At 43.6% G+C, this 27,691-nt stretch overlaps 1 protein-coding gene across 3 annotated transcripts in view; it reads left to right on the forward strand.

Annotated features, from left to right (window-relative positions):
- Positions 1-7,190: 7,190 nt before the first annotated feature.
- Positions 7,191-27,691, forward strand: part of LOC102050221 (phospholipid-transporting ATPase ID-like) — an 86,600-nt gene continuing 66,099 nt past the window's right edge. The window contains exons 1-2 of one of the 3 annotated variants that reach the window (XM_055698769.1): positions 7,191-7,457; positions 26,393-26,471. In XM_055698769.1, the coding sequence (XP_055554744.1) occupies positions 26,429-26,471 (43 nt within the window). In that variant the 5' untranslated portion in view covers positions 7,191-7,457; positions 26,393-26,428. Of the gene's footprint in view, positions 7,458-19,456; positions 19,691-19,870; positions 20,192-26,392; positions 26,472-27,691 lie in introns of those variants that run through there. The other 2 variants (XM_055698768.1, XM_027801916.2) reach the window with 2 other exon arrangements.

Here is a 27,691-nt window from a genome sequence, read left to right on the forward strand (position 1 = left end):
CCAGGAGTAACACATCCTTCACCACTTGCCTAAGGTCCTACCTGCATTAGGATCCTATCTCAGGTGGGGTGACACTGCACGATCCAGTGCTGTGCAGAAATACAGAGATGAGGTCCTGCAAGTGTTGTGGGGATTTTTTTTGGCACGGTGCCACTCCAACCAACCACAGGGGCTCTTCCTGCCAGGTAAATTGATTGTTTTTCTTTGGAGCTAGGTCTGGCAGGGATATTGCTCCAATACAGAACAATAAGTCCATTAACAGAGAGCTTGAAACAAAGGCACATGACACATGACAAAAATAATGAGAAATCATGATCGCCTGGGAAAAATACTTTAAATGGGATGGTAGAGCCTTACTACCTATATAAGGTGATTGTTAAAACAGCATTAAGGTTGAAGAATGGCTCAGACTTTGGTTAATATTCATGCTATTGGGCAAGCTGACTTTTCTGCCTTTTCATGAATGCATGCAGGGCATTCACCATGCAATGGTGGCATGGGCTGTGCAATCACAGCATGTATCCTTGTGTTGACTGCTCGGCATTAAATCAGTCACCTGAAGGGAAGGCATAACTGGAATGGCAGCTCAGCACAGCAGAGTCCCAGCTGTCCCCCAGGTGTGCACAGTGGCATGCATGGAAGACCCCATCTTCATCCCATTGTCCAGATCCATCACTTCACCCAAGCATGCCACATGGCTCTTTGGAGTGTCCCCAAGGGGAAACGCTATTTACTCAAGTTTTCTCCCAGTAGAAAGCAGGGCATGACACTTGGTGGTGAGAGGTTACATATAAGGGCAATACCTGGCAGTGCAGGAACTGGTGTGCAGCCATGGTTTATGTTTGGAGACTGGGGAAGGCTCACAGGTGATCAGTTTAGATATAATCTTTGTGAACTGGTCGCTGCAGTTAAATTAGGGAGGGGGAATCCAAGCCCTCAAAATACTGTGCCAGCTTTACCAAGGTCTAAGCACTCTGTCCATAGGATTGCAGGAGAGTGCAGGCTTGGTCATGGGTTTGCCTGCTGGTTCAGGTAGCTGTTTCAAAGTGAAGTGCATACATCCGTGCATACATGCCTGAAGCAAAGGCCAATATACCTGATGGGTTGTATTTCACAGTCCAGCTCCTGCAAGGAAAACCAAAGCCTCTCCCAAGTATACTTCTCCTTGGATAAGGTTCATAGAAGTTCAGGATTGAGCCAGTCCTGAGAAACATCACATCTAGGGCTGACAGCATCCAGAGGCAGTGGAGAGGGAAACTGAAATGCTAACTAGAAAATAACTTTCCTCTCTCCTTTGAAGTCTTGCAGATGCAATGCTGAAGCCAGCCCTCTTGGAAAGCACAGAGGCTCGCTGGGTTGTAAATTCACGTACACTGGGGCTCTTTCAGAAATCCTTTCCAACTTCTGTGAGCAGAGAGTTGTGAGAAATCAAAGCCTTGGGTAAGTAGGGCACCTATTGTATCGAGCCTTTATCTTTTCTTGAGAGAAGATGGGAAAGAGCAGGAAGTTTGATGATTTTGCAAAGCTAAAACAAAAGTTTATTTCAGTAGCTGGGGGATATCACAGGCGTCTTCACAGCAGTTTTAAATTTGCATCTCTCAACATTTGATGTCCTCAGCATGCAAGGAACGTACTCAGGCAACTCTGAAAACGTGTAGGGAAAAAGGGAAATTATGCTAACAGGATAACATCCTTGTTTAACTTATTCTCTTGTGAATTTAAACTGTACTTGGGGATGTCATTGTTGAAATGATTCCTCTTGTTCTTAATTGTCAGATGCCTCTTTTCAAAAGCCTAAATATTATTGCTGGGGAAAAGATGTTGTCTGTGATGTTGCTTAAACTCGTACTGTCCCTGGAGTGCACGGTAAACTATTCATGTGCTCAGAAGAACATGGGAATGTGTGAAAAGTCCTGGAAAAAATATAATTACTGCCTGATTTTTCATCCTCAAACCTATTCTAAGCAGCCTCAGGCACCTATTGGGACACATGAAATAATGAAGAGCCAAAATCTGGGTAAGGTTTGTAGTAATGCAAAAGTAACATCCCACCGTTCCTGGGGCAAAAAAGTGGATTTGAGCAGGCAAGGAAAGCCAGGACTGACATGAGCACTTGTGCTGCTGTTTCCTTCCTAGGGCACAAGACCATTAATTAATGGCTCCTTTGTAAATTGACTCTCAGTAAGAGTCATGTTGTAACAAGGGGGTGCACCATGAGGGGTCCTTCAGGGGAGCACCTTCTGAGGATGGAAAATGAGGCATCTAAATCTGCTGAGGTGAATGCCAGATGAGAATTTGAGCAGTGGGATGTATCCTCATCCACTATATGCTGTGGATCAGTTTCACTAGGGGCGTGTGGCAGTGAATGCTTAATGCTGCAGGTTGGAGACGTCTACCTGGCCTGGAAAATTAAAGAACTCAGGTCCATCCTTGACTAGCACACAGTATTGTAGCTTCACTTCTAACTTATACTGGGCCAAAAAATGGTCCTTAGTATCTTGTACCACAGGGGGAAACTGGCTGTCATGTACTCTGCCTTGACTGTCATGTTGAGGGTGTATTTTAATGTTAAGCCTTTACTATAAACATGTCAACCATTATGTTTCTGGAAGTTCTTCATCAAAATTTCTCCTCTGTCAGTGTAAGCATTGGTGTGTCTGAGTCTGCTTTTCTGGGGGATTTGAATTCTGTGCACTATGTTGCTCTTAGTGAACCCTATCGTAGTTGTATATGTGATATGTTCCATAAAAGTGTATTGTAATGTTTTAGAGCTCTCTGTCTTTCAGGATGGATGATGCTAGACAGAGGTATGTCAGTGATAACTTGCAATGACGTTTTAAATGTTTGCAGTTGTAGGCGATTGTGTGTATTAAACAACTAGCTAAACAAGTTCAAATCATGTTTCGTGATCTTTCACTTGTTTGCACAGAGTTAGGTGCAGGGTCAAATTCTCATTTATGATCCTGTTGTAAGTTCAAAGTCCTGTAACGTTAACTGTGTTAACCGTGGGTCACGTTAATGATGTTAACTTCAATCACAGAAAAAGTGAGCTGTACCTGAGCAGAAAGCTTGCACACGCCTTGACATACCTCTAACAATATGAGCTCTGAACACTCCATTCATACCTATCTGATAAGGTGTTTCATCTTCATTGGGACTAGATTTTATTCTCTTACTGTTCTTTAGCTGATATTTTATGAAGATGTCTCTCCTGCCTTTTAATGTTCTTTTCTTGTAGTGTTCTCTACATTTAACTGCTAATAAGATAGTTCAGAGGGCTGAAAGGTTTCTCTTTGGGTATTCAGCCATGACTGAAACGACTCCGTTTCACCAGAAGGCTCAGAAACTGTTGCTTTGAGGGTTATGTCACTGGTATTCTAACGAACCAGTGGGAAACTGAGACTTTTCACAGCAGCCAAAGGGAACCAGGTGCATTAATCTTCCTGAAATTCAGTAGAAGGTGACAACTACACTATTGCAAAAGTTAAAATGGAAACTTTGGTCAGGAGTTCTCATGACAGCAGTGGGCTGTAACGATTACATGACTGTGTCCTGCTTTTATACTCAGATTGTGACACCCTTTCTTTACTTACACCTCTTATTTTTTTGTTTTCCATCATGGTGCATGCATTGGGGAGTTTGTGCAACAGTCTGACATGCCTTAAACCAAATTAAACCAGAACTAATGATGCCAGGAAGGACTATCTGAATCCCAATCAGAAACACCACCACCATTTCTACCAAGCTGTCCCTCCCTGGGGTCTTGTGCTATTCCTTCATAAGTTTTGGAGCAAAAGGCTGTTTATAGCCTCATTATAGGGTGTTTAGCATTAAATGTCAGGAAGCATCTGCTGGCACATTTCACAGTAGGAGACTTGTAAATTCTGCAAGTGAGTTTGGGTAGCTGTCGTGAATATACATGGGAGTTCCCTCCAGAGATTTGAATCATGTCTTTGAAGGCAAGTTAACACAGCCTTGTTGCAAATACACTTCAGAAAACCAGGTTCTCAGCAAATGGTCAAGCTGAATACTCAACAGTAGGCATTCTCATCTTCCCTCGTTTCAGTAACATTCACTCTCTGGTCTATATTGTAGACTTCTTTTGCTGGTATTACTGCCATGTGTGAAGGCACACTTCCATGAGACACTGGTTTCAGGCCTAGCACTGGCTGGACCCTGGCATCACAGTCCATTGTGCCATAGGCTGTGACAACACCAGTCTTTGTGAGACTGTTTTGAACCAGTTGCTGAAAAGATGTATTAAAAAAAAAAAAAGAAGGAAAAAAAAGAAAAATGAAGCAAGAAAATGAAAAATACCTGTAGGTCTTGTTTGCATGGCAATGACTTCAAGCAGACATACGCAGACCCCCACCAGCTTGTTGTCACTATACTGTGCAGACATTGCTTTTATGCCAGTGACTTGGATAACGCAATAAAAATGTAAACAAATACACTTTTTTTTTCTCCAAATCAGCTCCCAGTCTGAGGATGGGGGCACACAGGAGTTTCTGGGAATGGTTTTTGTGTGGAAGCCAGTGTTCTGTGAAACTGCACTGGTGGTTTGTGGCATAACTACTCTGTTTGCATGAAGACCAAACCAGTCTGAGCTGCGGTGTCCTTACTTCAAAGTAGCCATTTCTCTTCACACCTAACCAGTATGTGTTCTTAGATATCCAATTATGTATGGCTGATAACCTGTATGGTCTTTGTGGCCTACATGACACGTCCTAAAGCATGAAGTAGGGCTGGTCCTTGTCCAAGATGTTGAGTGAAATCATGTGGCTGATGGACACATCTGTGTTTTAGGACCTGTTTTCAGTTAGACTGATTTTTTCATTCTATTTGGATATGCAGGAGGGCCAAACCCTAACATCTTTCCTTTCATCCATCAGTGTTGTGCTAAACTTCCATATTCCGGGGTATGCTTTTTTCTGGTGGGATGAGTGTCCACAAGAAATCACGAGAGATCTGTCTGTTGCCATGCCTCTTTCCCAGCACATCAGAGGTATAGGAGGAAGCCACAACATAGCAAGATATTTCTAAAGCAGAAACTAAGGATGAAGAAACATGCTCAGTAGCTCTGCACAAACAGACTCTGAATTCACAGAGGACTAGAAAAATAGGTTGTTGGTGTACCCATAGTCTAGAAGATAGGAGAGGGAGGAAAGTTTCCCAATACATTGTATTATGTGAAGGAGACAACAACTTTTGAAAAAACTCCTCTGTAAGTAATGTACTGGGAAAGAGCTGAGGTTGTTAAAGGAAGGGCAGATCATGTAAGCAGTTCTTGCAAAATGGCTTTCTGTTAGGCAGCAGCAGATCTTTCCCTTTAAAAATTGCATCATTCTTCAACAGTAGCTTATTAACTCCAAAGAAATGGTGTTCTCATGCTATGAAAGCTCTCAGCTCAATCTGTACTCTCAGTTGCAAGTTGTTAACCATTGTTAATTTGAAGTTATTTTTGCTTTAGTGACCAAAACAGCAAAGACAGGAAAGAATTGTAATTTTGTGTATCCTCCAAGACCAATTCTGAATACTGTGTAAAAGTCTTCCTAACAGCTCGCTGACTCATAGCTGTAGTGCCTGGAGGCAAAATGCTAGCAGGAGAGGCTGTCGTATTACTAGTGATACTAAACCTGAAATCTGCACTATGTGACGCCTTTTTCTCAAGAAGATGTTCTTATGTTTCAATAATAGTATTATGAACTAATACAAGAACTGGCAAGTAAGCAGAAAAATTATTATTCATTTGTACACCCCACCCCCACCCAAAGGTGAGTATTCCCATTTAAAAGAAAAACGTTCTTACCAGGACTTTGGGATAGCCTGTGCTTTTGTTACATGAGAAATTACTTAGCAATTCTCATGTACTGTCACTGGCATGTTTCTAAACAACTTTTAGCCCCTGATGTCTCCTACTCAGTCTTTTGAGGAAGTGAAGAACTATTATTCCCTTTTATGAATAAGAAAATAGAAGTACAGCAGCATTAACTGACTCACACAGAATCTGTCACAGATGTGAGAAGGGATTTGAGCTTCATTTCAGTGTTGCTCAGTCTGCTATCCTTCCTTCTTTAGGTGTCCACATGACCCTATTAGTCATAACCATGGCCCATTATCTACTGGGAGAACTTTAAATAAAATGGTACGCTTTCACTGCTGTATTTGCAAACCAAAGAATAGATTTAATTTGGAAAAGGCTGCAAAGAATGGTGGTACTGACAAGTCTGTTTTCATTAGCCGAGAACAAACAGAACAAAAAAACACCTAACAGACAAGATGGTTAAGGAGATGTGAATTACCTTTTAAAAAGCCTTCCACTTCAATAATTCAGCACATTGTAAGGAATGTAAAAAAAAAATAATAAATTACTTTGTTTCTTTGAAAAAAATCCTTCTTTATTCCTTTGACACTATTCTGAATTTTTCAGGCAGAAGATGTCATCAAATCTAAAAGTAGGAGGCAAAAAGGCCTACAGGGGCAGATCAAAGCTTGTGAATTTGCCCTGGAAGTTTGCATTATTGAATTGTAGGAAAATCTGCAATGCTGGTGTAGTTTGATAAACACCATTATTTAAGTAACATTTTTTCTATCTTAAGAAGTTTTCATTTGACATCCTATCCAGTTGTACTGAGATGATTTATTTAGGTTAGGTCTGTCTCTGTCTCAGAATTATCTTTGTAAACTATTTTAGGCTGAACAGGGCATTGAAACAAATAACTTTGTGTCAAAAGCTGAACTTACATGGGTGGGTTTTTTTGCACAACCACGGCATCCAGAGGCTTGAATCAGGATCCTGTTGTACTTCACACCATGAACCCCCTGAATAATGGATTATCCTGCAGACTTTACATACTGTATGTCCTTTTGGGAGGCAGTGAGATGTCTGACCTTTGAGAAAGATTGTACTTTGTGACTGAAATTCTCTGAGTACCATCCAAGAAAATAAATGTTGAGTGCAGAAAGTTGAGTACAATGTGTTGTTTGCATCTCTGATGGCTCCTTTAGCTGCTGCAGTGTGCACCAGCAGGTTTTTAAGGCTGCATGCCTCTTAGATGAATTAAGAGTCCTGGCCATGGTCTATAAACCTTTGTAATACCTGATGTCATACCCGAGTCCAATGATCAATTGCTTTTTATTTACTCAGTGCCACGTTCCACCCACAGCTTTGGGAACTTTTGCAGTCCTTATCAAGTACACGAAGCACACCAAGACATTCTGTAACTTCTGGATCACATTCAGTGTGCCCTTGCACAGGTTTACCTCCAGATCCTGGAAAGCGTGGTGTTCCCTAGCGAGGTTTGCAGCCGAGCTGGGGAGAAGCCTGGCGTGCTCTGTGGAGAAACCCTCCACGGATTTTAAAAGAAGCTGCGGCTTTTTGTATGGTGCTGAAAACAATCCCTTCTGGTCGTCGTGACAAACAGCTTCAGGTAGAAAAGAAGACACAGAGCAGCCAGGTAGGACAATTTCTTCATTTTTTCTACTAAAACAAAAGTGTAAAAACTTGCATAGGAGTCCAGATGTCAGCTATTTTTCCCTATATATTTTGAATTTCCTCTTGAATACTGGATTATTCCCCATCAGTAAATGTCAGTTTTCAATAATGGGTCTTGTGTCTAAGTCTTCTCTATGTAGTGCCAGCTTTAGTGTGTCAGTGACACTCAAAGGTAGGGTGAGTTGGGACCACTGCACTGAGGCATTAGCAAAGCTCTCCAAAGTCAGTGGGAAAGCACATGACCATTTTACTGACTTTGGATCTCGGTCCCTCTTCTCTCCCTGTTTAAAATTTCTCCATCTCTGTGTGTTTAAATCTAAAGGTGCTCTGAGCTCTCCCTATCGCCATTACTGGTGACTGCATATTAATTTAACAGTAAAGGCATGAAACACAGGAATGTTCTGCTTCCATCATAAAGGGGTTTGCATCATAACTGACTTTCTCTGGAGGAGGTGTGCTCCAGCTCAAACTGGTAAATGGGCCAGTTAATGAGTGTTGCTCTCTGGACTGTTGTGTACTAAGTGATAAATGGTCTCACTGCCTTTAAAACTGGGGTGTGTGAGACTAGGATGGAGCATTTCAACCCCTTGCTTATGACTCTTATATAGAAATCACACCATCAGGTTTCACCTGCATATGCCTTTCTTAGTGTAGTTATTTTTGTTTCTTTAAACTAGTATGTGACAGACTGCAAAGAGTTGATGCCATCTCATGGATGCCCAAAGACTTTATGAAAGTGGAGAACTGACATGTTGGAGCACATCCAAAGTACCTTCTGTACTGCAGAGAAAAACAACTCCTTCCTGCCCAAATCCTTGCTCATCTGACATAAGAAATCTTCCAATGTTCCCCCATATCTGTCACCAGTTTGACTGTCAACCCAAGACTAAGACGCTCTAGCATTTATTGAAGGAGGATTTTCTCAACAAATCATTGGTCTTCGCTCTTTGATCATGAAGACATGATTATTCAGGTATCTTGATACAGGCAAATGTCCCACAGAAATCAGCAGGAGATTTCCTAAGTGACGCCATGGAGGGAAGAAAACTTTTTGTTTTAGCTAAAGTGAATTTGCTGCACTAACCTTGACATATACCTCTGCAAATAATAAATTAGTTCAAAAACAGTATTGAAAGGAAAGGTTAAGGTCATAGTATTGGCGATAGAGGCACTGTGTTATCTCTCAGTGTTGGTTGCAAACCATCAGGGGAAAGGAACACTGCAGTTGGCATTACAGAACTGTTTACTTTCTTTCAAGATAATAACTTATTTTTCTTAGCAATAAAAACTCTCTGTGGATCTCTATTTAGCCAAATGTATCACTTATTGCACTTCAGCTTTGGTTCCGTTAGCTTATTCATGACCTGCACATAGTTTAGCATTACTGAAAGTCACTATTTTGCTTAAGCAAAAGACTAACTGGAAGGAAGGGAACAGTGAAATAGTGAATATTTCACTATGAGTGAATAGTGAAATATTTGCTGATAGCAAAGTGAATCATACTATTTGCTGGCAGCATGACTCTCTTCAAGTCAGCCTGGACACCTGCTTCCAGTTTAACTGGGTATAGTTCATCACCACCAGACAAGACAGATCCCCAGGGTAAGACCAGCTAGTTGGTTGTCTGCCTTAGAGGGGCCACTCTGTGTTAGCTAGTGACCCACCTTCACATGTGCTCAGCGCGGCAGTGCTTAGTCTGGATAGACATCCAGTCCCTCACACTCATACGTCCAGTTTAGGACCCATACGTATTTGCATGGGCTCAGCATTGGCTCCAGGAGGAGCAGGATTAGGTTCTTGTGTCCGGGTAAACTGATACAGAGGTGAGACAAAAAGCCACCTGAGTCTCCAACACTCATATAGAAGGAAAGCTCAAAGAGCTGAGTTCTGCTCTACTGTCCATAGCTATGTATATATTTAGATAAATTTATGTCTTTTAAAAACTGTTTTTCACATCTCAAAGGTTGAATTAGGGGGTTTTACTAGTGCTTCCAATGCCATACCCTAAGCAGGAGCACTGAAATGAGGCATGTAGGTAGGTCACAGTCTGTTAAAGACTTCACTTTTCCCTACATGCTCCAGTGATGGGCAGCAGCGTGAGATGCCTAGACCGAGGGTTAGGCAACACTATGGTAGATGTAAGGTCAAAGCCGGGTGCTTGACCTGTAGACAGGGCCAATAACTATGATCTGTAGATAAGCCAGGCTCCTTTTCCCTTTCCCTGACTCACTGCAGGGGCCTGTGCAGCTCCCTGCCCACGTCCATAGGTTATTCAGTGTTATACTTTCATCCATTGCTTCCTTCCTACTCCATTGTTCATGTGAGCCTGAGTTTACTGGGACTTGCAGCTACCACAGGTTGCAATTTCAGTGCCAGTGTGGATTTCCTACTAGTTTAACATTAAGACCTTCACTTTCCTTCCCCTTCCCTTTGATAAGAGCTGTTCTGTGCAATTTACGTTGTTGGGAATACGCTTTCCCCACCTGCCATTTCACTTCTTGGACAAACAAGATCTAGTTTACTTTTCCATCTTAAATCTACAGCTTTGGCTTTACAACGGTACAAAAGATATTGATACAGGTGTGAAGGGAGTGAGAACAATGGTTTTGATTAATTTATGCTTGGTTGCAACACAGTGCTGTCTTGCATTCCAATTAGGATTTATCTCCCTGCTGTTCTCTTCTAGACCCCCCCAACCCCACCTTTGGTGTGGTGTCCTTGCGTACTCGAGGGAAAGGGTGGCCATCTCAGGGTGTTTCTGTCCAAGGGCTCTGGCTCTGCACTGGGGGGGGATGGCTGGAGTGGCAACTACCGCGCACATCTCCTGAAGGCTGCTCCCCCGTAACAAAGCTGTGCAAACAGATGTGTATCTACTCCTGAGTTGCTGTAGTTTGTAGGAATTGTCACATGAGCATAAACTGAAATTTGTGGTGATTTGTGTTTGTCTGTGGGGCTGTAAACCATGACTACTCGAATTAACATCCTCTTCAGCTATTTCTGCCACAAGAACAGCCAGTGCCTCTGCTGCCTGTGTTAGGCCTCCCAGGTACCTTACAGGGAGCCCTAGACTCCACACATAGCAAACACAGGCATCTACCTGAAAATACGTTAAACTCACTGGTTTTCAGTGCTTTTCATTACTACTGTATCAATCAAGCAGTGAGGTTTTCTATCAGTTTAGGTCTGATTCTAAGGCTGTTTCACTTCATCCTAGTATGCTCCTAAAGTTTCTTTTTTTCACATTTGAATCCTTTTGCTTCTGCTGCCTAGCCTTCACAGCTCCCTAAAGTGCCTGCCTTCTTCCTTTGAGTCCTCCCCTTCAAGTGATCTAAGAGCCTCCATGGACACCCCTTCTTGTTTCGCTAAACAAACCAAAGACTAGAAATGTGAACCAAAAACCTGATCAAAATTGTAGAATTGCAAGATGAACTGCAAATTGAAACCAGCTTCCAAGAGATCATTCATTCAAAAACTTTACACCACACCAGGTGTTGATTAATGAAGCAACACACACTTTGGTCTATTTAAATTTCACGCCTCGCTGGCATGGTTGCCTCATGTCACAAACATTTTTGGGAGTCTCAGGGTATAGATGTGTGACCCACAAGTTTACCATGTGCCAGGGAGTTTTCCCAGAGACAGCTGGTCACCAGACACTACTTTTGACGCTGTCTGCCTGCCAGAGATCGTAATTCTCTGGACTGTCACCAGTTTCCCTCATGGTTAACCCTTGCTGCAAAGTTGTGCTGCAGGTGGGGTGGCCAGGCTAAAATATACTTTTCTTTATTTGTTTACAAACAAGATCTCTTCTCTTGGAGTTTTTTTCTTGGAGTTGTGTAAATATGTTCTTTCCAAATATGCTCCACAAACTCACTTGGGAGACTGCCTTTGCCTAACCCCATTGTGTTTTATGATACTTTTTCTCCTATGGACAAAAGAGCAATCTGTAGGGAAAAAAAAACCACGTCCATGACTTTCTGGGTAGACATAACCTGTTCAGCAGATGGCATCCAAAGAAACACTCAGACCTCTGTCTGAACCGTTTACATTTCTGTGCCATGCTCGCCCCAAAGCTAATCCACTCTTGCTTTTTCTAAGAAAAATTATGACTTTCATTTACTGAGGCAAGAATTTTATTCTGTTCTGATTACACCATCTTTGCAAAGATCTTTAGGGATTACATGTGTTTTCTAGTATTTTGCTTCATTCCAGGGAACCTGACCAGATGCTAACAGTCCTTAGAAGACACTTCTTCACGCTAGCCCTGCAAAAAAAGCCCTGTCAAACTAGCCTAAGTAGTCACACAGGCAGCTGTATGCTTGTGGTACCAGTAGCCTAATGTGGAACTGGGAGGTAGGCAGAGCTCTGGTTTTGAGATGTGCCACATCCCGGATGAAGAGTGCTTTGTCATTTGCCAAATTGACAAATTGATTCAAGTCTATACAAAAGTTTAAAATGCAGATTTGGAAATAATAGGATACAGCACACAAAAAGAAGCTAAAATAACAAAACACACCCTGAAGGATATGCTTAAGAGTACAGTTTCTTATTGGCTGCACTAAGCCTCATGTAGCTTCCACCTGCCTTTCTATTCTTTTAAGCTGGGATGTCCTGTCATTACCTGAAGATTATCTCCCTGGGGAGAGGAGGCACCAAAAAAAGGTTGAGGGTTTCTTTCTGTGCCATACCAAGCTAGAGAGCCGTGGGTTTTGTGTTTTGGTTGGGTTTGTTTTTTTTTTTTTTACTTCCTTTTCAAGAAAACTTCTTTCTTTGTTTCTCCTGACTAGGAATTTGGTACCACACAGTATTGCTGAAACCTTACTTAATTCCCTTTAGTCTCTCAGAGTCTTTGATGAATTTTTCTGTTGTGTGCTTTCATTAGCACATTCCTAGCTTCAGGCTGTGTGTCATTGCCTTCTGGAGATACACTGGCAAAACCTTGATCACTGTGTCAGAAAGAGCAAATGCTGACTCTTCTTATGGGGCCCACAACTAATTTTACCCCGCAAGCAGCACATGAAAAACAAGCATGGTATGCCAAATTGAAACACTGGGAATAGGGTGTTTAACTTAAATACCCGCCTCCCTTTCCATATACGTCCTTGTTTTTAAAGGGATCTTCTGTAGTACACCCCAACAAGAGAAATGGCAACAATTAACCTCAAGTAAGAGCTGTATCCCCAGCATCCTTGTAGCTGTAAGCACTGCTCTGGGTATTTCTCACTGACTTAGCTGCTGTTGCCTTCTGCCCCTTCAGGTTCTCCTAAATTTTTGGGAGAATAACAGTCCCTCCTTAATCTGCCATCACATCCTGAAGGCCCTGTGCAACCATCAGTTTATTCCTCTCTTTCATACAGCTGCAGGGGATTTACGTGCATAACTTCAATTTGAATTAATGGGAATTCACTGCTTTAAACACTGAGTGTCCATGTGCGTGGAGATGGGAATAATACAGGGATTTGTTCTCAGCCATGTAAGTGCAGAGAAACATGCTTTTCTTGCTTTTCTGTCAAACACCTGGAGAACAGACAAAGGAAAAATCTAACATAAAATTAACTGGCACCAAATAAAAGCAAAGGCTGACACTTCCAGGACCTGCAATGGCTGTGCTGTGGCCATACTGGTGCAGCCATGGTGGCATACAGTTTATTTACTGCCAAGGTGATGCGGCAATTGAGTGCAAACTGTTGAATTGAGTGCAAAATGTTGAGTGCAAACTGCAAAATGCAGTTTCCTTGGGGAAATCTCCAGGGAAATAAATGGTTTTGTGCCTATTTCTGCCATGTTGTATTAGCACAGACATTTTAGATCTTTGGTTAATTAGCTAAAATCTGATGTTTCAGAGGGGAGCCAGATTCTCTCTTCTCAATACATTAGACTCCCTGGGCCTTGTTTCATAAGATGGCTGGGTTGTTTGGTTTTGGTGTTTTTTTTCTGACTCCATCCTTTGCCACCAGGCAGAGGTTTTCTTATTCTCAGAGCTCACAGAACTTGAGTTATGACAGGTCAAGAAGCCACCCAGTCCCATTCATCAGTGCTAGAATAATACACTCCTATGTGCTCCTGCCCGCTTTTGGGACCATGCCCCGATGGAATACTGGTGCTGCTGCCCATCCCTAAAGTGAACATCAGTAGGTCACCCCTGAGCTCCCCCTGACCTCTCTGAAGTGGGCCACCTTACCACCATCTAGCCAGCAAAAGCTATAGTAATATAATGAGGACCTAACATAGAAAACACTACTATAAAATATACAAAATATCATTGGAAGATCATATTTTTCCTGGCAGGCTAGATGTAGTTGTAACCTGGAAAAGAGATAGTACAGTTATATGTGCACATAGTGTATTTAATTTGGAATTATGGTTAAAATGTTTATGAGCATAATGGATGTGACATGATATTTAAAGGAATCCTCTTAGAATGCCACTGAGTTCCTCATGTGAAGGATAATTGACTGTCAGAGCAATATATAATGCAAACCACGAGAGGCTTAAAGGAATAAATTCCAGATCTCTTGGGTGATGCTGTAGGGAATGCAGAAGTTGTCTGCTCCCTGCAGATCTGGGGATCTTCCCCCAAGCTTAGTGCAGAAAACTGTGGAAGTGCAATGGGGGACAGGCCTTCATTGCCACAGTGTGAAACAACCTGTCCGGCTTGGTGGACAGTGGTCTTCAGTGTCCACTGTGATTACCGTCTGGAAAACTGAGGAGCAGATCCATTGCATCCCTGTTCCCCTTTTCCTGCTGAGCTCTCCTAGTACCTCTGCTAGGCACCAGTGCTTGCTTTCTCACGGCAGTGGAGTGTGTACATGGGTTAAACACAACCTGGACCATAGCATCTCTGGGAGGCTACAGGAGATTAAACATTGTATAGCCATTATACAGTCCTTTGGGTGACGTTATATTGCGCCAAAAGTGCCATTTCTCCTATGAGTGCAGCCCATTTTTCCTATATGCACAGCTCTTGGGAAGACTGTAAAACACCAAGGCTTTTTGTCAGGCTCTGCATGGATTGTATTTTCTCTGTGTGTTCAATTATGGGGTCCCACTGAGGGGTATCCTAATTCCTCAGTGGTATGAGCTGGGTTTTTTGATGTGTATCTGAGGAGTGTGCATGCAACAGCGTTTGAAGTGTCACCAGATACAGCACATGTTTGTGTCAGCTCCTGCCTTGCAAATAACAGCAGGAGATCTTGTGTAATACCCGTGTTACAAAGGGCACTTTAGTCGGAGGCTCTAACAAGCTGGGATGTTGCTTTGCCCTCAGCTATTGATTTTTCTATTCACCTAGGCATGATTAGCTTTTAACAAGCCCTTCTCAGCATCCCATCCCTACCCCCACCCCTGAGATTCCACTTTGTTCACTGATGATGATTGGGAAATATGTGCTATAAGTGGTGTGGGCATATCTGGGGTGTGCTGTAGCATCTGATTAATTCCTGTGCTTTTGTCAGGCACATGCAGCATCACAGGCAAATGAAGAGACACAGATTTATAATCCAAGAACGTAACCGTGAGACAGGTGGATCTTCACCACCTCCCACTGACTTCTGCATTTATCAAATCACCTGCTTTCTCATGGGATCACAGCAAACATTTCAGGTACCCATGAGACTTTCCCCCCTTGCAACAGCCCCTTCCGTACCAGAGCAATTAAATGTTTGGCCAGAAGGGAGTTCATAAACACAAAATCCCAAATCTGGTGGGAGCTGGACCTCAGAAACAAGATGATCTTGGGCCTCGTTCCCTGCAGAATCGAGCTCAGCTTTGTCTCCCCTTCAGTGTCATCTGAGAAGCTGAGCACAGATGAAAGCTCTTTGACCAAGAGGTTTTCAGCTCTGCTCCATATGTAGGCTGCAAAGGGGACGGTTGAGAGACTCTACATTAATTTCTGTTTTAAAACATCAGGAGGTATCACATTTGCAGGTGTTGGTGCCAGGAACATGAGATCAATAGTCACCAGAGCAAGGTGCTGCTTTCTTTATGAAGGCAAGAGGTTGCACCTTGATGGATTTCTTACGATTTTCCCCAGCTGATCACTGTTTGCTAAGGGCCTGCAGTACTGGGCAAGGGGCTCTAGTGGAGAAAAGGAATTTTTAGCCAAGCACCCTTCCTTCCCTACTGCAGGTAAGTGTCATTGCACCGAATCCTGATCAGTATGAGTCACGTTATTCTGCAACACACCCACTGAAACTATTTTATGACCATTTTCATTTGGCACATACCTTGCAGCATTGTGTCAGCTCCCAGCTGCTGGAGTAACCACTGAAGTACAGGAACATTTCGGTATGAACGTGCAGTGCTAAAGCTGTGCACTTCAGTTCAGATCGCACCCAGAGGGGTGGAGGCACACGAGTGGGAATCCAGAGCATCTCTTCAAACTGAGTTACTTTGGCTTTCTACAACTTTTATCAATTTTTTGCAGGAGAAGTTAAGTGAATTTCCCTGAGTAGCTCGCAACAGGCAAGGACAGCCCTAGAGCAACTGGTGACTTTGTGACATTGCCTTCCCATGTCCATTTAATTTTCCTCCCACAGTCTGGTCATGATGACAGGAAAATGTAGGATTTCTTTTTCCCTTTCTCTGCAGTGTTCTGGTGTGCTTTCTGCTGCCAGTTGTACAGTTTCACCTGACACATCCTTTGCAGGGATCAAGGATCCTGCCAGTACACTTCATCTTTCCTCACCTGCGATATAGTACATTTTAGGACCTTTGGTCTTTTGTTATTCACTTTATGGCTGTGCTGGTGTTTCCTGGACTACAGCAATTTGCAAATTGGATGTTCCTCCTACACTGTATTTTTTAAACAGCTCTCTGATATTCAAGGAGTGGGCATCAATGTCCCAATTTGTTCCTTTCAGTCCTGTATTTCTTATGCATCCAACTCTGACTTTCAACAGCAAGAAGATGCAGAATATCTCTCACATCAAGGGCAGTCGGGACAAGATGCCCATCTGACCCCTTGTAGCCATTGCAGGTGCTCATAACAACAGATGTGTCGGTGATCCTCACAGTGAAGTATCGTCCCCTACACAAGTTGTGCCTCACTGGCCAGAACTAGTCAGGAAAGGGGCAGAAAGTTAGGATGAGGAAAGCACAGGCTGTGGGAGGAGATCCAGTCACCTAAGGCTGACTCTTGGAGGTTTGTGAAAAAAACCCTTCAGCACCATGTAGAAAGGCTTTTCTGGACTTGTGTCTCCCATGGTTAATATAAGTGATGTACTTGTGTTGTTTTGGGAGCTGGAGATGAGGTTGTTTGCGTGGAAATGACCCCTGGACATTGAGCCAGTTCCGGGTATGCAGGGAGCACAGCTTGGCTCCATCAGCCACGGCCACTTCTTTGCAGTGGGAGGTACCAGCCATGGCAGAGCAGGTCAGGCTTCAAACCTTGCAGTTCAGGAGTTGCAGACTGCAGTTATAAGTCAGTAAGGGAAAGCAAAGATCATCAGTGCTCCTTTCAAACTTTATAGGATAGCTGGAGAAGCATCTAGGTTGACAGTAATTTTAAAAATAGTATTGACATAGGGAGGGCTTCTCTCAAGGTTTGGTATTTAGTTTAAGCCTACACTATGGGATACTCCAGGGTGTGTTTTTCTCCTGTTTCTCTCCTTTGCCCTAGTTACCCTTTCCAGTTATTTGGGGGCATATTATTAAGCCATTCAAAGCCTTGCCAGGTTATGAGGCATGTTTAGATCCTGTGTGCTCCAAAGAGGGTCCTCTGTTTTGCTGTTTGGAAGGAGAGCAAATCTGGTCTGGAGGGTGGGCTGAGGGCAACCCTTAAACATCAGTGTCAGTAAGTCTTCAGTTTTGCATCTTGACAACAGTTGACATGCAACACAGGCTGAACGACTGGAAGTAATTCTCCTAGATACAGTCCTAGGAGAAGGTCTCAATGGCATGAACTGCTACCCATCCCACTCTAAGCTAGCCCTCTGTGACTAGTGGGCAGTTGGGAAAGTGGAGTACTGAAGGGTGAAGCACCATGGTGTGGTGGTAGCTGCCTGGCCAAGAAAACCACTCATTTACTGGAAAGGCAACACACTGAACTTCTTCCCACAACTATGGGTCACAGCAAACCCTCTGCTGCCTGGCTGCAGCTGGCCAGCTGAATCTCTGCCCAGACCATGCTGGCTGCAGTGGGAGCTCAGACACCCAGTTTACATGTACACCCTTTATGCAGGCACCAAAACTGAGACCATGACGTTGCAGGCTGCAGCCCTCCCTGATGTGTTCAGAAATTTGTGAAGAAGGATATGAATGGTGTAATTACTGGTAAGATGCTACTTAGGGAGCAAAGTGTAACGCAAGGACCAGAGACCTTAGAGCTGGGTTCGTAACGCTAAGTCACTCCTGCTCTTCTGGGTGCTTCCATATGTGCTGAGCTTCCCTACATGGGCAGGTTCACTGAAGTCCATGGAGAAAGCATCGCTCAGGGAAAAAGTCATCACCAATATATGTAAGGTGGATTTCAGTGCCAAGAAAAATCATTAACAATACAGCCTACCCAGTTTTAGTTATTTTAAGATCTAAACAAGACCCCAGGCCAGCTGATCTTATGGTTGGGTCCACTCTCATGTCACAGGAAGAACATGAACCTAACTCTAGAAAGGAAAAAAATGACTGTCACTGAGGTCAAAGTTGTAAGCAAGTATAAAGAAAGCAGCAAAAAAAGTGGGAGTAGTGTAGAATTAATTGTCATCAGCTACCATATTAAAAGGGGGGGGGGGGGGGGCGGGGGGAAGCAGAAGAAAGAAAACTCCAGAATGAAGCAAGAACAAGGCATTCTCCAAATATGCAGAAGAACCGAAATGAATCCAGATTCTTGTACTTACTTTTGGTTGCAGGAAAAAGCCTGATACTTGTGGCTGTTGAGATGGGGTGTAGGAGGCGAGAACATGAGAAATAGCTAGTGCACGGAGAAATTCCTTCTCGAGTTAGATGCTTTTCTGTTCAAAATCATCTGAAAATTACCTGGGTCTTGAGGAGATCAGTCCTGCATGCCATGTCCCATGTTGGCTGTTTGTGTGGATAATTTGTGTTGGAATTAGGAAGCCATTTCAGTGAACGTTGCCTCAGATAGGTAGGTAAGGTAGCTCGGAAGAACAACCTTTGAGTCACTGCAATGGGGCATAGGCTTTTGTTCTTCCTTTAGAAATTGCTTATAGTGCTATAGGGTCCTCTTCATTGCCCTCCAGACTTCAACCTTCATGACCACTGGACTGCTACACTGCAGCATCTACTGCCCTACATAGCTTTTCACTTGACAGGACTTTAAAAATTTTTACCTTCTAGAACATAAACTTTGGCAAAGCCTTGACTCTCATGTTACTATAATAAATCAGCTGGTTAATGCATTCAAGTGTTTGTAGGTAGGTTTGAAATTAATTCTAACAGTGTTCACATAAATCCAGTGGGAAAACACAGAAGATAAAGGGAAAGCCAGAGATAAATACATCTAGAAATCTTTCATGTGAAACTTTCCCTTGCTGTCTGCAACAAGTTGGCACGTTCCTGGCAGGTGTTACTGTCAATGCAACTTAGGGAAAGAATATGGCTATCTTAGAATATTGCAATTGACAGGTCTAGGGAAGCGGGAGGTGGATTAAAGTAATGGCTGGCCCAGTTGTAGTCTTGTAGTGTACCTCGTAGGTAAAATGCCGGGGGACTGGCATATAGGAAGGCAATGTATGGTGAAGGGTCCCATAACCTGGAAGCAAAAAAAGCAAACATTTTGTTTGTTGAACATAGGGAACGAGTGGGAAGGTCGGGAAGGTTTGGTGAGGAGAGTTGGCTTGACAGCAGTGAGGCCAGGCGAGTGTCCTCGAGGCCAAGGGGAGGTCATGCTCTCTGGGATGAGCAAGCCCTGATGTTTTGGTGCTGAAGCAATTCTCTGGCTGGCTGGAGGAAGCTCTGTGGTTGAGTTATGCAACTGTGCTCTATGAGGTTTTTCTCTGCAGAGTTTTTGCTACTCAGAACTATTGGAAAGTGGGTGAGGTGGAGCCTTGGGATCAGCTTGCAGGACAGTGTCTCCTGGGTTTAAGGAGCCCTGACCAACTCCAGCATTAAGGACGCAGAGTGAGGACCTGCTGCTGGGAAATGGATCCCTTACCCAGTTCATCCTTTTTTAAGCAACTTGATATGTTGGACTTTTTTACTCGCTTGGTTTCCTTTTGAAAGCTTCCACGTCAGCAGGAGGTAGGTAAGGCAAGCAGCAGTTGCCTCTGGAATTAACTGAGGTTCTCCAAGCCTAGGCGCTCTGCTTTTCTGCTTTACTTTGTTGCAGCTTGTTGTCCTGAAGCCTTTTGTTTTTAAGGGAGCTACCACACTCTTCCTATCTACAGGAAACAGAATTAAAAAAAAAAAAAAAAAAAAAAAAAAGGAAGGATTTGGCAAGGAGCCAAACCCAGTGACTGAAGCAAGAAGTAGGGAACTTGAAGTAAGTTTAGTTACTAGGACATTGCATGGCAGAGAGGGTCAGTGGTGGATTTTAAGAGGCCCAGAGAGAAGCACGCAATGACGGTCCGGCAGTGCAAAGAGGCTCCGCTTTCTTAGACGAATGTCGTGGCGCTGCGACCACGGACGAAGCTGTTGGTCCTGGGAGGGGATAAAGCTGCGTGTAAATGAGGAGAGAGGAGTGTGCAGGACTGCTATGGAGGGCAGCAACTTCGTTGCTGTGACTTTTGCAAGCCTTCAAGGGTAAGAGTTAATGCTTTCCTTCCACTTGCTTGCTTTCTCGTCAGTTTTTGGGGTCAGAAAACTCAGATATTGGGTTTTTTTTCAGACCCCGAGAGTTTTGCGAAGCTTAATCAGAGCGCTTGGGCTTCAGCTTCTTTCTGCGGGCGGGCTGATAGACTCCTGGGTGGAGTGAGCTGAGCTGTGCATGATTTCAAGCAGCAGCAGCAGACAGCCGCCCGGGGAAGCTGCTATTGTTTGCATTGTTCCAGGGGGAGCAGCCTGCAGCCCGCATTGCTGGTGGGGAGCTGGCTCTGCCTCCGTGTTGATGGGTAACTTGAGCACTGCAACTAACTTACCTGAATGCAAATTTTCGACGGCCATCCTGGTGTCAGTTTAAAAAGTGTTTTAATGAAGACAGATGGAGGATATCGGGTCATTACTTTAAAACGAGGCAGATAACAGACTGAGTCTGTTTCCCAGCAATTATAGCTAATTGCATTGGCACATTGGAGTGTAGGGGTAGGAGTACAAAGTTCCGTGGGTTTCTGTATGTATAGCTTGGAATGGCACCAGTCACTGAAGGGCTAGCTCACCTCATCCAGAATACCTCTTCAGGTATTTATAAAGCTGGGAGGTTTCAGGGGTGCTTTCAGACTCTTTCCAGTGAGATTTAAACCAGAGTCACCACTCCTTTTGTAAACCCAAGAGTGATCATTTGTGGCTTCTTAAATTTATTCCAGGGTGAATTCAGACAAGCCTGATTTCTGCCCCAAAAGAGTGTCATTCTGGGACTAAAAGCACATGTTACTGTTGTCCATCTTGCAGCTTGCTTTCTGTATTTCCCACTTGCAAAGCAGGGAGTGGTGCAACACATGCTACTCCCTGTTTTGCTTTTGAGGTGTTCAAACATGAGAAGATGTAAGGAGGGGTGGAGAAGCACAGGTATTAATGTATTTCAGTGTTATAAGATTATTAGTACTAATTATTTCTAATGGCTGAAATTTTCTTGGTTGCTTTTGATAGGGGAAAGCAAATGCATTGTATTCTTTGGAACCAGAATTTGAGCAACTTGACTGAAACAGTTAATACACCATAAGTTTAAAGGGGTCCCTTTGCAAATGTGCCTTTGCATGGCACATTAGAAGGTCAGTCCATGCCAGGTGTGCCAGGCATTTACATAGCTGTTGCCAGAGCATGAGCAAACATTGCACCAGCTGTGATGCCCTTGTCTGTGATATCTGGGAGTGAACACAACCCTCCTGCTTTAGCACCCGATATATGCACTCCCCTTAGCAGGTATGCAACTAAGGCATGGAGAAAACAGGGAGTTTTAGGACATAATGTATTTAAACCCTTCACATTTTCCCAGTTGTGCCTCCAAATCCAGTTTAAAGTGATACATGTTCAAAATTTAGAGACTTAGATTTGCTTCATCTCGTGATACTTCATATCATTACTCCACCACGAGCTCTAGGCAGCACAGACAGTCTTGAACCGTGTCTGTCATGATGCCCAGTGCTTGGGATTTGCTTTCTATTGGTTGGATATTTAGTACTTCAGTTAAAAATAAAAAAAATAAGTACTTAAAAAAACCTAGTTCTAAGACCTGTGGGTATTTGTGATTGGTACAGCTGAACAGAGATTTAAAAAAATAATTTATAAATCTTGCTCATGTGCAAAACCTGACCTAACGTGGAAAGCTGGTGAGTGAAGGCACAGTATGGTTTCTGAATTTTTACCTGGACAGGGCTATTTAAGCTTTTTAGGGTGTATGCATGCCACACTATGTTTGGTGGCAAAACTGACTGCAGAAATCTTGTTCTCCTGCCTCTGGGTGCTTGTTTTTAGTGTTACATCAGTATTCACTGCCCCCTCAGTTCTGCTACAACCACTGCTTGGGCAGGAATTTTGGTCTGTACTGAGCTACACCCCACTATGTGCATTCAAATAACCCTTCCAAAAAAGATTGTATTTAACATGGATAATTTCACAGAGCCTGGGAACAACGTGATGGGAGCAGAAGCATCAAGTATTTTCTAATTCATATTTATCATTGAATCTGATGTATCATGTAGCTACATCCAGAGAAACGGGGCCAAGGAACTAAGCATGTTTTCCATCTGCAGCATCTGCTCTCCATTCATGCAAGTCATGCCATGTCTTTTCTCATTTTGCTACTCATCCCTGTGGTGGTGGGAAGTACCTCACTCCACCTCCAGTTTTCAGTACAGCCCTTAGCAAACCATGGTTTTGGATTAGGCTGCAGCCATTGCAAGTACCATGTGCCGTGGCTCATTGCAACCTGCCCCTCAGGCAGGAGGAGCTTTGCAGTCGTGTTCTCAACACAAATCTGCCTCTAGCCTCTCTTAAATAAGGTTGAGCTTGGTTTGCGAAAAACCTTCCCTTCCCTATACAAGACCCACAGCAAGAAGTAGCTTCTTGCTGTGGATGTTAAAGTGCTAAAAGTCCACGATTAAACTGTCAGTAGCCATAAAGCAGGTGGATCATAGCTGCACAATTTTAAGATGTAACTAGACAGTACTGTAAGTACAAAAGCTTTCTATGGTGAGAAGGTATAATTTATTTGTATCTTACATCCCCAAATCCTCATAAATGAGGAACTGGGAATTTGAGCTTTAAATAGTTTTTGCTATAGGGTCTGGAAACACGGGGAAGTAATATATGTCCTGTTAAGCAGAGAAGCTGGGCACGCACGATTACTCAAATACTACAGGCCCTGGTTGATTGCTGAACAGTGCAGGGTACCTGGAGTAAGCAGAAACGAAACAAAACCAACCCAAAATATTTGAGGGGAAATGGAAGAAAAGAAAAATCCAGAAGGGATGACATGGACAGTGGAAGGTAACTTGAAGAGATTGAAGAAGTGCCTCACTTTGCCTCTGAAAGCAGTGGGTGCTAGGGAAAATTAAGGCAAATGGGAAAGTGCTTTTTTTTCTGACTATAGAAAGCTTTTACGTGTTTTATGGGTTTTCAATTAATCCAGGAATAGGAGGCTGTGAAAGTGGCTTACCAAAATTTGAGAAGTACTTCATGCTACACAAAAATGAAACGCGAGACAGATCATTTTTTCTAAGAAAGTGCAAAGGGAAATTAAAACCATAGCAGTGTTTGTGAGTGATATGAGGTTGAAGACCCATCATTAGAATTTTGAAAGGGAAACTGAATCTCAGATTTAAAAAATAGAGAAATACTTAGAGAAAACTGAACAGGCACATGAATTTTGATTACTTCTGGAATCTAGGAAAAAAAATACCCTGAGGGAGATCGTTGATGGAAACAGATGCAAAGATGTTGGACCCTACAGGTAGGATTGAAAGTCAAAAATACCCAAGGAAAAAGTCAAGAGACTGAAAGGCAGGCAGAGCTAAGGTCAGCCAAGAAACCACAACTGTCTGTAGAAGTTGGGATAACTTACACAACTGGAAGCAGTACCTGAAGCACCACTGAAAAGGACATATCCACCATTGTTTGCTTGGATTTGTTTTCACACTTGCAGCTGATGGTCAGTGAATTCTCAGACAGAAACACTTGGAAGTGTGAAGGTGTACTGGCACAAATGGGGATGTGGGCAAGCAGGTACATGTAGAAACTATAGCCAGCATGAGAGTGGCTTGCTAACTAAAGAAGTATGATGATTAGGTGGTGTGAGTCAATAACAAAGCAGCAAAGGAAGATATTTGCAATATTACGAAAATAAAAGGTACAGTTCGGTGCAATAGGGGTGTGTCAAGCCCTTAATGCCACGTGTGTGTGCCCATTGAATACTGACACATTCTTAAATGGCATTGGGATCAGGTCAGCTTGGGAAGGATTCGTAACTCCTGGGCTTTAGCTAAGTAAGCAGTTATGCTAAATCTGCATAGTAACATGCTGGAGAGCTAATTGGTACAAAGGGATATGGCAAAGTTATTGCCCATGTCTGCCCTAAAAGACAAGGTTTTATGGGAATGGTGATCCTGTAACGGTATTTGTGCTGGCCATGATGGTAACTGAAATTTGCTGCTGAGTGAAAATGTTCAATTGATGCAGTCCTAATCAAATGCACTGAGAATCTGAAGGAATTAAAGATGCCCTCCATGCCAAAATAGAGTGTGGCTGCAGTCTTTTTGTCATGCTGTGGTCACACCAGAAACCAGTGATTAAAGAATCACAGTAATTAACAAAGGCCATGTGTCAGAGCTGAAGGAAGTTTCATGCTTTTGTTTATGAGACGTGAATCTTAACTCTATTGTTAGTTTTATGTTATTACTGGTGAAAGAAAGTTTACAACCACCCTCTCTTCTCTGCTCCCCCACAAACATAAACATCCTTTTTTTCCCTCTGCTGAAATTATATGCCTTGTCAATTGAGTACACAGCTGGGAGAGGTTTGGTAGCTGCGGATAGTTTTTCTAAAACATTTGGCAAATACAGCAAAATCCAGAGTTCAGCAGTATAGCCATATGATGATTAACACCAGCCAACCTTTTGCATCCTTGTACTGCCAGCGGGCAGTGATTATCAGATCTGTAGCTCCTGGTGCTCTAGGAAGTCTGAGGTCTTTACCTCTGGTTGTGTGAGTAGCGTGTCTCACTCCTCCCATCAGCTTATGGGGAGCTCTCAGTCCTAGTCAGGAGGGTTTTGTAAGACATAACAGTAATTCTAAACCATGGAAGACATGTCAAAAATGATAGGCTGAGGTCAGTTAGGGATGGAAAGTAAGGTTGATCTGGGTTGAGAAAGCTTTAGGCTGTGACATCAAATGGTTTAGGTCCATGAACAGACGAAATTTTGGGGACAGGTGTTGCCAAAACATTTGTTCTGGTGAGCAGAAGTGATTGGATTTACATGTGTGAATAGAAAAAGGATCTCTGTGCAAAGTGGGCACAGAGGGGGTCCTGAACACCGCAGTGAGTGGCAGGGAGCACCATGCTAGGGCTGCGCTGTGCTCAGGGTGTGCAGCACTTAGCTGGCTGGCTGGAGCTCACCTGCTGCTCTTTGCCTTATCTCAGGCCCTTTGAATTGCAGCTGCTAAATATAGCTTTGCTTTAGCATCTGGAATAGAGATCTGCGCAGAAATGTTTGACCTATGCAATGATCGCAGAGTTTTCCTTAAAGGTTTACCTTCATTTTCTGAGAAGACGTGAAGCCCAGGCTTAAGCTTGCATTGGGCATGGTCTGGTGATGCTGTATCAGGCTGGTATTTGGTCAGTGACACAGGCTATATTCGCATTTGTGCATTTCTAAAATACAATATATTTGTTATACTTGTCTCCTTAGACACCCTTGCTCAAGTGCAAAAACTTCATGCTGTCACCTAGAAAAATTGTCCCAGACAGATCACGATTCCCTCAGAGATCTCAGCTTGGCTCCACTGGCCAGTTCAGCAACTGGTACAGCTTTTCTGTTGGTTCAGGCTCCCAGTCATCCAGGCATGCCAGGCAGTGCTAGCTTTTCCCATGCTCACAGAGCTTTGCAGGCTATCAGCACCACCACCACCACCATTAAGTACTTTAGATAAACTGTCCGAAGCTTGGAACACAGAAAGCTTCATTAGCAACAAGTTTTGATGTGATTTCATTTAATGCTCAATTTGTCTGCATACGAGGATATATTCAGGGCCTTCAATGCATTTCTGGTGCCTGGCTTCAGGCTTCTGGGCCAGGAAGTTTGCAGCCAATGGGGGAGGAATCTCACTGAGAGCTATACAGGCTAGTCCACCCCAAACACGGAGGGTGACCAGCAGATGGACAGCAGTGTGAGCCAGCACACGTTGAGCACGGGCAGATGTGCAGGAAACCAGTGTTTCATGCTGCTTCCCCCTCTTCAGGGAGACTGGTTTTGCTCTGGGTAGTCACTCAGTTCCTCTGTACCTTAAGTACAAATCCTGTGTGTGTATTTCTTCTTTTCATATGGGGCCAAGGCAGTAGGAATGCCCTTTTCAGCCCCTCCTGCACTGGCCTCTGCTTTGTTGCATGTCAGGAAATGAACAGATCAAAATGTCCAAGGTAAGGTAGCCCACACTGATGCAGTGCAACTTACGAACCTGAGACGGTTTTGCATTTTAAAATACACTGTGTGATAAACCGTAGCTGTTGGCCTTGGTGCTTAGGAGCTTGATTCTTGCATCTTATGGGCAGAGAATTACATGTATGTGCTGGATCATGTCATGCTGCAACATTAGAAACCCTCATTGTGAATTACTTTCTCTTTTCTCTTGCAGAAGTTCCATGGAGTTGGACTAAAATAAAGTTTTGGGATGTCTCTATTTGGATTAAAATTTGGAAAGAAGAAATTGAAAGGTGAGTGCAGTCTGGTAATGCCACTGTCCAGGGTAACAAGCTAAGGCATGTAACTACAGCACACACGCAAGCCCTTGAGATTGTGTTTGGGAGCATGTGTTACACCTGCAGAGCCAGGTGGGAAGACACACTTTCTTTTCTTTTCCCACATTTTGTACTGCCTCGGAGGAGTGCCGACTGTATGCCAGCGAACAGGGGGATATCTGCAACAGAACAGGCTGCAAAGTGTGTGCTTTGTCATGGCACATGACTGGCTCCGGGAAGCTGACTTTTGGTGGTTTTGCTACAAGAATCTTTTGGGGGAGTGCGTGAGTGAGCAACGCACAGTGCCCTCTCTGCAGCTGTTTCTAAAATATGGTAGAAGCAAGTTAGTTTGAAGGTCTGATGCTGTCTTCTGATGATGAAATGTGCTGATGGCAATGGCCCGGATATTCCCTCCAGTGAGAGGTAGGAAGAAGAGCAAAACACAGAGATGCACCCTGAGAGCACTCCAAAAGCTGCTGAGGGCAGCACTGACTCTGGAGGAGAAGGCAGAGCCTATGTAATTCCCTTCCCATGAGCTCCACATAAATGCGGTGGAGACAGGGAGCAGCCACTCTCTGCAGCATGATCCTCACCAGACTTCGCAGCAGAAATCCCTGAAGAGATGAATGCTTGGAAGAGTCCAGCACAAGGGCTGCTAGCATATCCTTTAAGTGGGCCAGCTTCGTGCAGCCTCTTTGGGTACTTCATCAGGCTTTGCAGCAGGAGCCACTGAACTGTGTCTCATGTTCTATCACTACCCCTCCAAGCCCCGGACACGATCTCTGGTCAGGGATCCATGTCTACAGGCACTGTGAAGAGGGAAATTCTGCAGCCTTTCCTTTCCAGGGTGTTCCTCCCTGTACTTGATGAGTGCTCTATTCATATTTTGACATGAAACTAATTTTTGTCCAACCTCTCTGAGCTCAGAAGACTTAATAGCTTTTCACGAGGGTTTATTTTTGCAATTATGCTGCTGTTTCCCCTTACGGGCACAGGGCAGACCATAAGCCCTGGTGTTGAGGCAGGGGCAAGTCCCAGGAGAGGAGGTTGTGATTGCTCCAGGGGAAGGATCTCTGCCAGCTTGAGGTCTTTTTCTCCATTTTGGCTTTGGAGATGAGAGAGCACAGGCTTGTCTGTGAGCCACCATCCACACAAGGCATCTGCACTTATAAATCAGTAGCTGTTCTGGTTATCGA

The sequence above is a fragment of the Falco cherrug genome, chromosome Z (assembly GCF_023634085.1).
Source record: "Falco cherrug isolate bFalChe1 chromosome Z, bFalChe1.pri, whole genome shotgun sequence".
Lineage (NCBI taxonomy): Eukaryota > Metazoa > Chordata > Aves > Falconiformes > Falconidae > Falco > Falco cherrug.